At 43.4% G+C, this 13,386-nt stretch overlaps 2 protein-coding genes across 2 annotated transcripts; one reads left to right on the forward strand and one right to left on the reverse strand.

Annotated features, from left to right (window-relative positions):
• Positions 1-2,388: 2,388 nt before the first annotated feature.
• LACBIDRAFT_334767 (uncharacterized protein) lies at positions 2,389-4,053 on the reverse strand (the record flags this gene model as incomplete). Its single annotated transcript, XM_001889580.1, has 7 exons — positions 2,389-2,550; positions 2,847-3,045; positions 3,067-3,097; positions 3,155-3,202; positions 3,343-3,392; positions 3,558-3,622; positions 4,042-4,053. 7 exons carry the CDS (start codon positions 4,051-4,053, stop codon positions 2,389-2,391), a joined length of 567 nt encoding a protein of 188 aa, XP_001889615.1.
• A 7,959-nt stretch (positions 4,054-12,012) lies between these two features.
• LACBIDRAFT_256000 (uncharacterized protein) lies at positions 12,013-13,330 on the forward strand (the record flags this gene model as incomplete). The annotated part of the gene is given in 3 exon segments (XM_001889542.1): positions 12,013-12,171; positions 12,190-12,231; positions 12,293-13,330. 3 exon segments carry the CDS (start codon positions 12,013-12,015, stop codon positions 13,328-13,330), a joined length of 1,239 nt encoding a protein of 412 aa, XP_001889577.1.
• Positions 13,331-13,386: the final 56 nt, after the last annotated feature.

Here is a 13,386-nt window from a genome sequence, read left to right on the forward strand (position 1 = left end):
ACCCACCTCCGGAAACTATGGAGGCTCCATAGGCCTACATAGGTCTTTGCCAATTTCCTGATGTCCGCAAGAGATGAGGATGTATTGGTGTTAAGAAATAGAGTGAAGTAAACACACAGCATTGCACCAATAATGACCCGGACAAAAACCAAGTGATGATAGTACTGATAAGCTGGACGCAACAGTAAGCTTCTGCGTTAGAAATTTTAATTTCCAATGACGAACAAGAGGTGCGGTGCTAGAGTGTTCGACATAAACGCATGCGTACGATTCCATCATGATCACTTACTTAGATATGGCTATCTCAGTATATGTTGCGGGGGCGACCATCTTTCTGGTGTGGATGCTGTTTTTAGACAGCGGAAAGTGGGGAGCCAAAATCTTATGTTGGTGGATGGAAATACTTATGAGTGATTTTGACTTCAGGGCCGATACAACTGTGCCTTATATCATGAGAAGTCATGAAGTCAACCCAATCAGCTTCATGAATTTCATCATCCGCGATCGGCTTTTTCTGAACAACGACCTCGACCAGTCGAAGAACTGAGTAAACTACTAAGCAAAGTAATAGAAATATGCAGGGAACAGCGGGCTTGTATTTGGGGGCCAAAGACTTTGCACAGGTGCACCATTCAGTTCACATGTTTCGACTTGGTTTTGACCTTGAAGAAAAGTTGAAAAAGAGTGACGTGTACGAGTGTTGTATGAGTGTGTACCGTAAAGCATGCCCAAGATTGAAAATCCATTATCGTTTACTTATATGGCAAGTAAGGGCCTCTCATCTCCCTGCCAGTCACCTCCCCGATTTCTTCGACTTGGCCAAAAACCGTGTGAAAGACGTTTTCATCCTCACTGTGTGTCCAAACCATGTTGTCCTTTGCCAACTGCCCTCTAAAAGTCATCGAAGTCGTTATCAACCTCCTCTGGGATTATTTACTAATTTAGATGCCCTCAAGGCATGCTCTCAGACCTGCACAGCGCTTCTGCCCCTATGTCGACGAGATATCTTCCGTTGTTGTCAAATACTACAATGGTCCTCTTCTCTTTTTGACAAATGTATTGGTACATAACTTCATTTGAAGATTGATTTTTGGTCGATATAAATGGTATTTTGCTCTTGCGTGTCCTAGATGGTATTGATACCAGTCTGTTGCTGTCATGGCTTGTTTGAACTGTTCTGGTACTTAGGCCTCTACCCCATGCACCCAGTTTTGTCCCGGGTCCTATTAAGTATTGTCAGAATATGATCTACATAGTGTTTGAAAGTCCGGTTAGGTCCGGTTATTTGGTTCTCAGGGGCCCTAACCGAGACCGAGACCGGTTAGCCTTTGTCCCAAAACCTAAAATAACCTAACCAGTTACAGTCGGTTATTTGCAGTTACTAACCGGTTAGGACCGAAAAATAAAGAATCGGTTATAACAAGGTAAAATATGCTCATATGTATCTTGATAGATATTATTTCTGCATATTCTAGCTTTAAAACGAGCCCAAGAACGCTAAAATCAGTGAAGAATTGACATATTTATGCAATTATCCTTGAAAGTCTACACATTTGAGTGATATTTTAGAGATTTGACTGTAACTTAGTCAAGTTTTGAGCGTTTTCGACGTTCTCAAGTGCGTTTTGAAGGTGTATAATAGGGCTGGTTATAACCTGTTATTTAACGGTTAGTTAACCGCAAAATAACCGGTTATTCCATTTTCGAAATCAACTAACCCTAACTGCAGTTAGGTTAGTGTTGTGGTTATTTTCCGGTTATTTTCCAGTTAACTAACTTAACTTTCAAACACTAAGAATATCCACCGCCTTCCTGCATGGATTATCAAAAATATGTGGAACAGCACAATCGAAACATAGTCATCATGATGAATAGTGTTTAAAGGTTCAGTCCATAGGACCGCAAAAAACCGGTGGACCGAGCTGAACCGGACCATGGTCCGGTCTTTTTTTCGGTTGCAGTTGCCCCAATTTGGGGTTGGTCCGGTTGCCGGTTGCCTCATTTCGAAAATCTTTTAAAACCGTTCAAAGACCGGTTTTAATCGGTTGCAACCGGTTAAACGGTCACGTGCGTTACATAGCCTTGTAACCACGTTTATTGCCTTTTATTGGGTTTTTGTTTCATCAAAAACGGTTAAGAATTGAGAAAGATATAACCAAATCCATATTTTACCCAAGTCTCTATGAGATGTAATTCGGTTTCAGTCATAGCTATGTCAAATCTTCATTACATCTCTTGAAAATTGGTAGAATGACGGGTATTTATATGCTTTACTATTTTATATAACCCGTTTATTTTTCAGAGTAATAATGGTTGAGATACAAATGGTTTATATTGGTATAATAAATTATATGCAAAAAAACCGGTCTGGATCGGTCTGAACCGGTATCATGGACCGCAAAAGACCGGTCCTAGGTGGTTCGGTTCGGTTCCCTCAATATCTGGGTCGGTCCTGGACCAGTTGCGGTCCACGGTTGCGCGTTTTCGGGGCAAAAAACCGGACTGAACTGAACCTTTAAACACTAATGATGAAGCAGGCGCCGACATCCGCTGTCCAATCGGAAGTACTTTAGAATAGCAGCTCACAGATCCAGTTGAAAATATTCGCAGACTCCTTATTCCGTTCAGAAATTTACAATCGCGTTATCTCATCAGCAGTTTTCTGGTGCTTGGCGAAATATAGATAAGATAAGAAAACAAGGTAAGTCTTTGACAACAACCCATAACAGACATTTGTAAATGCTGTGTTTCCAACTTACAGCTAGGATGGGAACAAGGGGGGAGCACAATTTTAATTTAATATATCATGTTGATTTTTTTCATAACGCCACTATGGCTGGACTAACCAGCCAGGCGTGTGAATAACCTTCCATATACAGTTGAAACCCTCGTAACCCATGCTTCTGATAACCCATAACCCCTGAAATCCCATGCCATTTTGGATCCACCAAGTTGGTGGGCAGGGATTTGCACACCATAACCCATAAGTCCGTGATAACCCATAACCCATAGCCCTTGGTGGGCAAAACCCATAGGTTTTGGACCCTAAGTTAGGGTTATACCTACCAAAAATGGTCATAGAAACCGGCATTTTTCACTTTTTTTTTCGTGATGCTCAATAAAATCTACCACAACACCAAATTTATTGACCTACTGATCACCAAATTCTCTGAAATCCCCCTCCTCCCCAGATCAAGCTTCCCTAAATCACAAAGTCAACACTGTTGAGTAGAAATACATCAATGATGACTTGCCCCAGTGGTGCTGATTGTTTTCCTTGCAGCCAGCAAACAAAGAATATTAGATTTTGGCAAAATTTCCATGCTTTTTTTGAGCACTTACTTTTTTCCCAGCCCCTCCAACCCATAACCTCCGAAAACCCATAGGCTGGACTGTCCACAGAAGGGTATGGGTTACAAGGGTTTCAACTGTATAGGTAGAATCCATAAATAAATCACATGTTTTGGGCATTTTTTGGGTGTTGTGTTAGCCACTTGCTTTTGCACACTTTTCTCTCTCTCTCTTGCTCTCTTGCTTGTTCTCAGTGCATTGCTTACTTCCTTTGTGTCCAAGGGGGTTCAGGGATTTGAATGCCGGACTGGGGGTTGGGTAGGTAGGTCAGCTGTAGGCCGAAAAAAAGATTTTTGGAACCCTCTATGAGATAGTCCTAAATTGGTTTTCCAAGGTGATTTACAGTATTCCAGCATGTAAAATATCATTGTATAGTACATTATCTTGACTGGATATTATATTTCATTATATCCAGCCCGATTTCTGGCTTCAAAATTGTTTTTCACAGTCTAATCTTCATCAAATTTTTGTCTAATATTTTAATCAATCACAATTTACTGACAAAACAGTTAGACACCAGTTCTTGACACCAATGGGTATGCTGTGTGACCTGATTTCAAAACTCGAATCATCTTAATGGTTTCAACACATCAGACACTCTAAACAGATACCTGTGCGGTGTGGCATTGCACTTCAGAATGCAATGGCTTGGTTAATCACTACACTCACTTATTTTTTAGTACCACCTACAATGTGTTGCATTGGAGATAGCCCCATGAAATTGGGTATGCGAAGCCTTAGAGGATCAGAGTGATCATGATGGTGATGTCATATTGCCATATATAGGCATGTGCCTGATTACGTAGGTAGGTAGGTCAAGCACACAGGGCCTTACAAAAACTTGGACCCCAGCTACTTTTTTTAAATTCTTGAACCCCCTTGTTTGTGTCACTTGTAGTAGGTTTGAAGACCAATCATGCATGAAGGGACTTTTGCCTCACAATGTTGCCAGATAATGATTTTGCTGTCTCAAATATTGTCAAATCATATATTGTATACCAGGTTTCTTAAAATGGATAATCCTTCTAAGTGTAAATAGCACTTAATGCTTCTGAAGGGTCATCCTAGGAAATATCCCACTTGGTAAGTGAGGACAGCATGCAAAAAACCTCAGAAAGTGCACCAGTCCAATCTGAGCTCACCCAGCCTGTAAATTACCCAAAATTGGTACTTAAAATAGAAAAATTTTAACCCATATGGCAGATTCAAATCCCGCTCCCCCCTTGGATGGGAAAGTGTGATTTTTTGTAAGCGTGTGTGACATACATAGTTTCCCTTTTAGGAATTGGGGGTGAACCATGTTTTTCGCCTTCTTCAGCCTTCCCTAGCCCACTCCTCCATATCAGAGCTTATCTTTCGAAACCCCATGGTGTTGGGGGATGAGAGAGTGAGCAGAAGGGCGAGGCAACGCGTAGGCAGTGTGAGGCAGACGATTCCTAAATTGGAAACTACATACAGTTGCGGACAAACAAAGTCATCAAATTTGATAACTTGAGAACCAGAATTTTTATTAAAATTCTGACTTCAGATTCAGATTCAGAGACCTCGAAACTGTTCAAAAAAGGTGTTCCCTTAATTTTCCCATGTGTTTTTGGTTTGGCCAAATTTTTGGGTGTTTTCAACACACCCAAAAGTCTTCTGAGTTGGCCATCTTTGGATCAATTCTGTGCAATTTATAACCCTGGTGCAGTAGATGCGTGAAAAAATGAACTAGGGTCCATTTATATCTTTTTCCGGGGCACCTTGACTGGAAAGGGTATGCCCACATGACAGTTTTAGCAAAATTCCCACCATCGAAGACATCGATATTTCAGGGAGACTTTGATGAAATCAAAGAGAGGAAACAAAAAGGAGTTGATTGGCATATTTTTCGTATTTTTAGCTATTTTTTCAGGCACTGGCCAAATTTTTGGGGTATAAAACCCTTATATCGTCATTTCTGGGAATTCTGCTTGTTGGAATTGATCAAGGAGATCAATAGGAACCCATTTATACCATTATCTACCAATTCCGATGTTTTTCGGAGTCCCAAGAAATAGGTCAATAAATTTGTTGTCTTTGTTTGTCCGCAAATGTACGTATTAGTATTACATACATCACACATGCTTACAAAAAATCACACTTTCCCATCCTACTCTGAAAGCACTGTAAACTTTTCCAGCAATCGGCGCTCAGCTGCAATTCATGTAAGTCAGCCTTCTCTCCCCATATGAGTCATTTACATCCTTTGCTTGTAAAATTTAGGTCTTTGACGACCTGATGTGATATTGAGCGTGACGAACTTTGGGCACTGTAGCCTAGAAGGTCAGGAGAGAGTGGTGACTTGGCCGACTGCATGGCAACGTTGAGACATCATGACAGATACGCATAACCCGTGGCAAGTGAAGTGATTGAATTACGACGTTAGGTGGGATATGATGAGGACTCGAGGCCTAGAAGTCTAGTAGTAGGAATGGTCAGTCGAGTCGAGTCCTGACTTCCAAAAACAACTTCACTCGTTCCTTTCTAATACTTGTCCTCGAAATCAGATGGATGAACAGGTAAACCAGAGGTTTAACAAGCATCAAATGCGCCATTTCCATGCTGCTGTAGATTGATTTTGAAGTGCATGGGCAGAAAGATGAACATTCTACATTCGACCTTTGCATGTGAGCTCCTGCCAAGCTCCTGCACCATTCCCCTTCATCTAATTTTCATCTGACTGAAGCCAAACAGGAAGACCACCACACCCAAAAGTACATAACCCTGTTCGTGCGACGCACAAAAAGGTACCTGCACACATCGTGGCCAGGAAACTCCAACTCCTGCCATTTACCCAACGCACATGCATCAAATACATCAAACAACAAGCCACCAACTGTCCCAGGAGGGGTTGAAGCACAAGGTGTGGAAATTGCCCAGCATGTCTCTGAAAACCTACATATGTACAACTGCAGAATTACCAAGACTGTGACACCCGCAATTGAGGTTCTACCTCCGTCTTCCATTCTAATTTGTAGAGGAACTCTTTCTTGCCAGTCATTTCCCAACGGGACAGTGCTGACCCTGCACTCGAATCAAACAAAACAAGGGCGATGCACAAAGGCCTGAGGCAACACGCAGGCACTCCGTGACATATTTTTAGTATTCAATTATTCCCGGATAGACATAGGACCCCCGAAAATCCTGCTAAATGATAGATACTGAAATTGCCGATTTCCAGATTCTTGTCTGTACAAATTTTGGTGAAGTCTGTCTGGATTTTATCTAGCCTAGACCAAAATTTCGAAAAGTTGTCCGAACTGCGTATCTAGCCCAAGTCAGGGCCAAATTTTTTTGTGCAGCAAAAGGTTCGAACCGCAGACCACACGTCAGGCTTCATAAAGTACATACTTTTTTTCCGTTGAGCTATGTGACCATAGTTGTCCAGTTAGTATCTAGCCTCTGATTCTTCTCGCAAGCCTGTCCGGATTCTGTATCTAGCATTTTGCTGATTTTTTCGAAAACCTGTCCAGTTTGTATCTATCCTAGCGCCTCATTTTGAAAAATTCTGTCCAGATTGGTATCTACCATTTAGCAGGATTTTCGGGGGTCCTATAGACATGTGGTGCGAAAGAAATGTTGATTGTATGGAATGGGCTAGAGTCGTCTATCGATTCTTAAGGACACCGGCCAGCTGAGCAGCAGTGTTTCGCGCAGATGGTTCCCCCCCCCTGACCCCTGGCCCTTATCATGGGCTCCTCGGATTTCAGTCTTTACTATCTGCTGCCATATCTTTAGTCATCCCGAATCGGCATGCATGGGCTCAGTGGCTTCAGCGCCTATCATCTCTCATTGCATCGGTTTCTGCCAAAGAAACAGAACAAAAGTGAGTCCATGTTTCTCCCACTTGATTCAAATTATGCAGAATTAATGTGAAGGTGAAAGGGTGGTGACATAACTGAACATGACGACGTTGAGTCTGGGATTGGCACCTCGGCCCTTGATCATCACAGCTTGTCCCAGCGTCAAAAATAATGGTCACACAGCAATGTTTGCAGTTTTGATTCTGGTAACCCACTTCTTCTGACAAGCTATATCATGTCAAGGTACTGAGCAGGACCCATTCTCCGCCCTTGATCCCAATTCCACATCACCTTGAGGCTTAGACATGGCAGTGCTCGCAAATAAGAACAACTTGCTACGGTGCGTATCTATATGCCTATAAAGTCCTCCTTCCCCTCTAACGAAAGAAGAACAATCATTCGATGGTGAGCCACCTGATACGATTTCGAGCTTCTAAAGCTGATGAGTCTTCGAAGTTGTGGCGGCGATGTTGTTGGTATACGACTGCTCACTGACGTTGGGGATGGAGATCGAGTTTATGTGGTCATCGCCATGGGGGTTAATGGAAGTGCTTTATATCGTTCAGTGATACCTGCCTTTCTGTGACTCGATTTTTCTCTGTCTAACTTGTGAGTACATGGAATACCTCTATCTCTTTACAACTTTCACCATTTTCTCTTCTAGACCAATTGGCGATTAATTAGTGCTTGAAAGTCCAGTCCAGTCCGGTTTTTTGGCCCAAAATGAAAAGACCGAGACCTAGACCGGTCCACACAATTCCTAAAACCTCAAAAGACCGGACCAGGACCAGAAAAGACCAAGACTGCAGTCTTTTTCGGTCTTTGGACCAGTCTTGGTCCAAACTGGTTACAACCGGTTCAAGACCGGTTTGTCAACTAAATATGCAATAATATTTGCAATTGTGAGTCGGTGAATTTATTGAGATTCTTTGTAGCTTCAAAACGAGTGCAAGAACGTTAAATTCCGTTGAGAATTGATGTATCTACAAAAATACCAAGGTACATCTACTATTTTCACGAAATATTTTACTATTTTATATGTATCTTTGTCAGTTTTTGGCCTAAAAATATGATCTTAGGTGCGTTTTGAAGGGTTATTATGTAGGTACAAAAGACCAGTCTTAACCGGCCAGACCGGTCCACGTTAACCGGTCTTTTTGCGGTCTTTTAATCTCAAATCTGCAAGACCAAGACTGCAGGTCCAGTCTTTTGCAGTCTTGGTCCAGTCCAGTTGCAGTCTTTTTGCAGTCTTGAGACCGGACTTCCAAGCACTACAATTAATATCAACCCGTATGGCTGCCATATCGTTGAAACGATACAAGGATGTATGCATTCTCTTCAAAGGTGGTCGTTTGGCTCATTGTATCATAGGGTTGATGGTTTTTGGCATGACTTTGTCCGAAGGTGCGAATTCTCTTTGTTTTATACTATGTGATGTGCCTAATGGTGGCTGTTCCTAGTAATTTTGTCCCTGCGTGCATGGGCAGTATGGAAATGAGATCTGCGTCTGGGTGTCTCTCTGATATCCCTAATTACACTCACAACCATGGCGGAGATATATGTGACGAGAATCTTCCTTCGCAACCTGCAATAGTGTTTGAAAGTCCGGTTTGGTCCGGTTTTTTTATACCCAGGGGCGTTAACCGTAACCGTAACCGGTCTGCCTTTTCCCCAGAAGTCAAAAGACCAGACCGGACCGCAAAAAGACCGCAGACCGCGGTTTTTTGCGGTCTATAGACTGGTTTCGGTCTGCATCGGTTTTAACCGGTTTATGACCGGTGTTTAGGCCAATATTTTAACATTGTGAATCGGTAAATTTATTAACATCTCTATTAGCTTCAAAACGAGCCCAAGAACGTCAAATTCCGTTAGGAATTGGTGTTTCTATAAAATAAGTCTGGTACATCTATTATTCCCAAAAGTAATTTACATTTTAATTCATATCTCTCTCGTTTTTTTTACCAAATCGTACGTTCTTGGGTGCGTTTTAAATGGTATTTAAGGGGTTACAAAAGACCGGTTCACGTTAACCGGTTTTTTTGCGGTCTTTACATCTCAAAAATAAAAGACCGTAACCGCAGGTCCAGTCTTTTGCGGTCTTGGTCCGGTCTGGTTACGGTCTTTTTCCGGTCACGAGACCGGACTTCCAAACACTAACCTGCAATGTGTGTCCACCATCTGTCATATTTAACCGTCATCTCACTGCAATCGACACCCCATGTGAAGTCAGTAAAAAGCCATATCCATAATTTGTAGGTTGCTTTCTCACCAGCACAAATCGCATCGTGTATTTGGATTATGTTGTATTGATGATTTACAAAGCCGGTAAGCATCAATTTCTACATTGGTGTACAGCATCCACAACTAATTGTCTCCCAGTAATACTGGTCTTGATGATAATTCCTGGAATTGCTTCCTGTAAGACCCATACATTATCTAATTTCTGCTTGCCCATAAGCTGCCCTTTCAGATCGGTGAGGAGGGAATGTTGATCTGCATCATGTCATATATCGTGACGGTAAGATATTGAATTTCACTGGAAGAGATGTAGCTAAATTGCCTTCAAACATAGGGATAATTATGTATATCTACCTTTTTGGTAAGCGATGGTCGGCACAACACATTCGTTGTGTGCTAAAGGAGCAAAAGCTCTTTCAATAGTCAACGTCGTAGTCCTGTGCGCGCTCTCTGTAAGCCTATACATTGCGTCTTCGTCTGAGAACCAAATTCACCACCAAATTTCTGCAGACAAACTATTTCGCAGTTATTTCTAAGTAAGTTTATGTTCTGCCTCTACGTGCGAAATGACTGATGAAGTCAAGTGTTGAACGCGTACTCCATGCGCTGTTGACAAGTAGGGTCGTGCTTCATATTCGAGAATGCATGAAAAGGCAACAACCATCGTATACCGATGGTCTTACAGACCTTCATGTTAATTTGGACGCTAGCAAACCAGAAACCGATTCCAAAAACGATGGATAGCATGATACACTTATATATATCCGGGAATGAACCACATGCCTCTTCAAGCTTTTGAATGATGCACAACTTTAGTGTAATCGAGCGTAAACAGACAATTGCGAGAAATTAAAGTGTGGCGTTGTTTTAGAGCGTAGAATACATATTTTTCATCACAGACGGAAGAAGATATATTTGTTCCCCATATCTCTTGCAGCGAGACAGCCTTCATGTAAGTACCTCAAATCCAAACGGCGTCCTTCAATATTCGTTCAAACGAAACGATAATTTGATTCACGATACCTTATCTTAGTTTTTTAAAATGCCAACGCGTGAGTTGTAGTCGGTATGAATTACGTCGTGTGGAGATGTTTAACGCTCGAGTGGGCGCTACGCGTGAGAGTGAGTGCTGCGATGGCCGTGGGGTCAAATTTTGGCACAGGGTGTTGTTTAACACCAATGCGAGAAAGTTCAGGAGTGCAATACTAGCTTATGGGGTTCGGAAATTATTTTAATGGCATTCGTTAGTGGTGGAAGAGCATACCATTAGTGAGCGCCTTACTTATCCATAAACTTGCGACGACACCGCGATGCGATGCCATCCGGCCAGTTGTTGAAATGATCATCACCTAAATCTGCTGAAACCACAGATAAAACTACCACATCTTCAAGTCGTCAATTGCAAACGATGGTCATGCTTGAGAGTGGTTCTTGATAGATGGCATAGTGTTAGTTGTTCACTTTCCGCCTCAAACTTTAATCCCAAAATGGGAAGTCGCCTTATTTTTAGAAATGTGCCGCCCTCATCGATTTCGTCGAAGTTCAGTAGCCCGACGCTAAGGTTTATTTAAATACAAGCCATTTTTTTTGTTTCCCTGCAGCACTCAAGAAGGAAGAGGGACAATATCTTTAAGCAGGAATTATTATTGTAACTAATGTGTACATGAATCAATGATGTACTATCTTCAATAACAATGTGAGGACCGACGACGCCGCCCTGGAACGATGATCTAGAAAAGTGTAGGATACACCTGTAGTTGACCATTCAACCGCCCTACCAAATCTCGACCTTCAATTCCATTTCAGCCGCACCCCACGAGGCACTAAGCCCCCTCCTCGCCGTTCTCTTCAATCTAAGCTTCCTCGCGACCCACCACTCAAGGCGAGATGTCGCTCGTGCTGTACCATCCCTCTGGGTAGTTCCTTCTACTAGGTTGCATAGTAGCGAGGGGCTCGCGTTTCGATATCGATGGCAGCGGGTTGTTGTTGCGGCAGTTATGGATATGTCACTTGTATTAGTCTGTAGCGGAAAGAATGCTTTGTTAGTAACAGTAATGGATAGAAAAGACAACGAGATACCTTTACAAGGGAGGTTGCATAGGGATGAAGTTGGCGAGGTCCCGTAAGTAGTCGTCATCGAGTCAGAACCTTGGAGGGTCGCGGCGAGCACGAAAATACCTTGAAAATACGACACCAAGCATGGGTTTGTTTGGTCCCTTCCTAAAAATAGGCGGCTTCCCGTTTTGGGATTAAAGTTTGAGGCGGAATCTCAAAAGTGCAGAGTGTTGACTTGATGTGGACAGATGTTTGCAGATAATGACGAGATGCGTCCTGTCACGTGTTGACGCGTTTTTAGATACAAGGCTGTCCTTTCTTGAAATTGACGCCCACGTTTCAGCAACATCAACATCTCGGTTTTAGATGCACACGGTAAGAACGAGTTTACTTACAAGATGGGTTACTTACTTGCCTGGCGATTCCAAAAATTAGATCCAAAATGTCGCGTTGACAGGACCGGTCAGCCGGGTAAGACCCGACAGCGGAATTATGTAAAAGAGAGCTACTCCTTTTCGTCCTCTCTCATTTCTATCTATACTGAATGTCTCCTTACGAAAATGAACTTCACGCTTTCGATGTTGACGAGCGTGCTGGTTTCATGCCTCCCTCTCCTCCCCTGACCCGCCTCCCTCAACTCTGGGAGTTATGGGAAACTATACTAGACGCTACCATTCATGCGAAATTGCAGCTTGGGGGTAAAGTGGGTCTTGCTGTCGAGGAAGCTGAGGCGTCAGAGGCATGGCGCGTACGTGTTCGTCAGGTGCGTTGTTTTGCCGGCTTGGGTTTCAAATTTCAAGGCGTACACTTACTGCGTTTGACAGCTGCCGGTCATACCCATTTGCGAACTGGATTCGCCCATGCTTCTACGTCGAGCCCATCTTGTGTTAACTTATATTCTTCACTTCTACATCCACACTCTGCCTCTGACGTCTCCCATCTGTATACCCAAACCCATATCTCTTCCTCTTGTCCGCATTTCTCAGAAGCTCGACATCCCACCGTTACTCACCTTCTCCGACACCGTCCTGTACAACTGGGTCATATGTACCAGTGAAGATTTCCCAACACCTCTCAACGTCCGTTCCCAGACACTATTCACGGGACTGAGAGACGAAGAGGAGTTTTATCTCTGCTCTGCGCGTATCGAGTTGCGCGGCGTCGAGGCTCTCCAACTTGTACGTGCAACCATGGACGAGACATCCGTGAACGACTCCATTGCAGTGCGCCACGTCACCCAATACCTGTCCACCCTCTCCAGCGTCATTGACGAACTTCATGCGTTGATGAATGACGTCCGTAATGGTTGTGATCCAGATACGTACTATAACCAAGTACGACCGTGGTTCTGCGGTGAAGACTCGGACGCGAACAAGCGGAAATGGGTGTATGAAGGGCTGGCGGAGGAGGGGCTTCTCGTCCCGAAGGAGCTATCTGGTCCCAGCGCGGGACAGAGCTCACTCATTCACGCTTTGGACTCCTTTTTAGGTGTGAACCACGGCAATCCATCGTTCATGCAACGCATGCAATCGTACATGCCCAGAAAACATCGGTTGTTCCTTGATCATCTCATGAAGAGCCCTCGCCCGTTGAGGGAGTTTGTGGTTGGGGCGAGGGATGGGGAGTTGGAGGGGGCGTATAATCGGGCTGTGGGCGCTTTGAAGAAGTTTAGGGATGCGCATATGATTATTGCGCATTTGTATATATTGGGTCCGGCGAGGAGAGCGGCGAGTTTAAGGAATTCAAAGGGGTTGCAAGGGGAGGGGAAAGGGAGGGAGCCGGTCAAGGGGACTGGTGGGACGGATTTGGTGACATTTCTGAAGGATACTAGAACGAGGACGATTGAGGCGGTTATACCATAAGGATTCATTGTTATACTTTGCTAGCTATGATTCATAGACTAGATATTTCTTGGGCA

The sequence above is a fragment of the Laccaria bicolor genome, genomic scaffold (genome assembly GCF_000143565.1).
Source record: "Laccaria bicolor S238N-H82 LACBIscaffold_69 genomic scaffold, whole genome shotgun sequence".
In the NCBI taxonomy this organism is placed as follows: Eukaryota; Fungi; Basidiomycota; class Agaricomycetes; order Agaricales; family Hydnangiaceae; genus Laccaria; species Laccaria bicolor.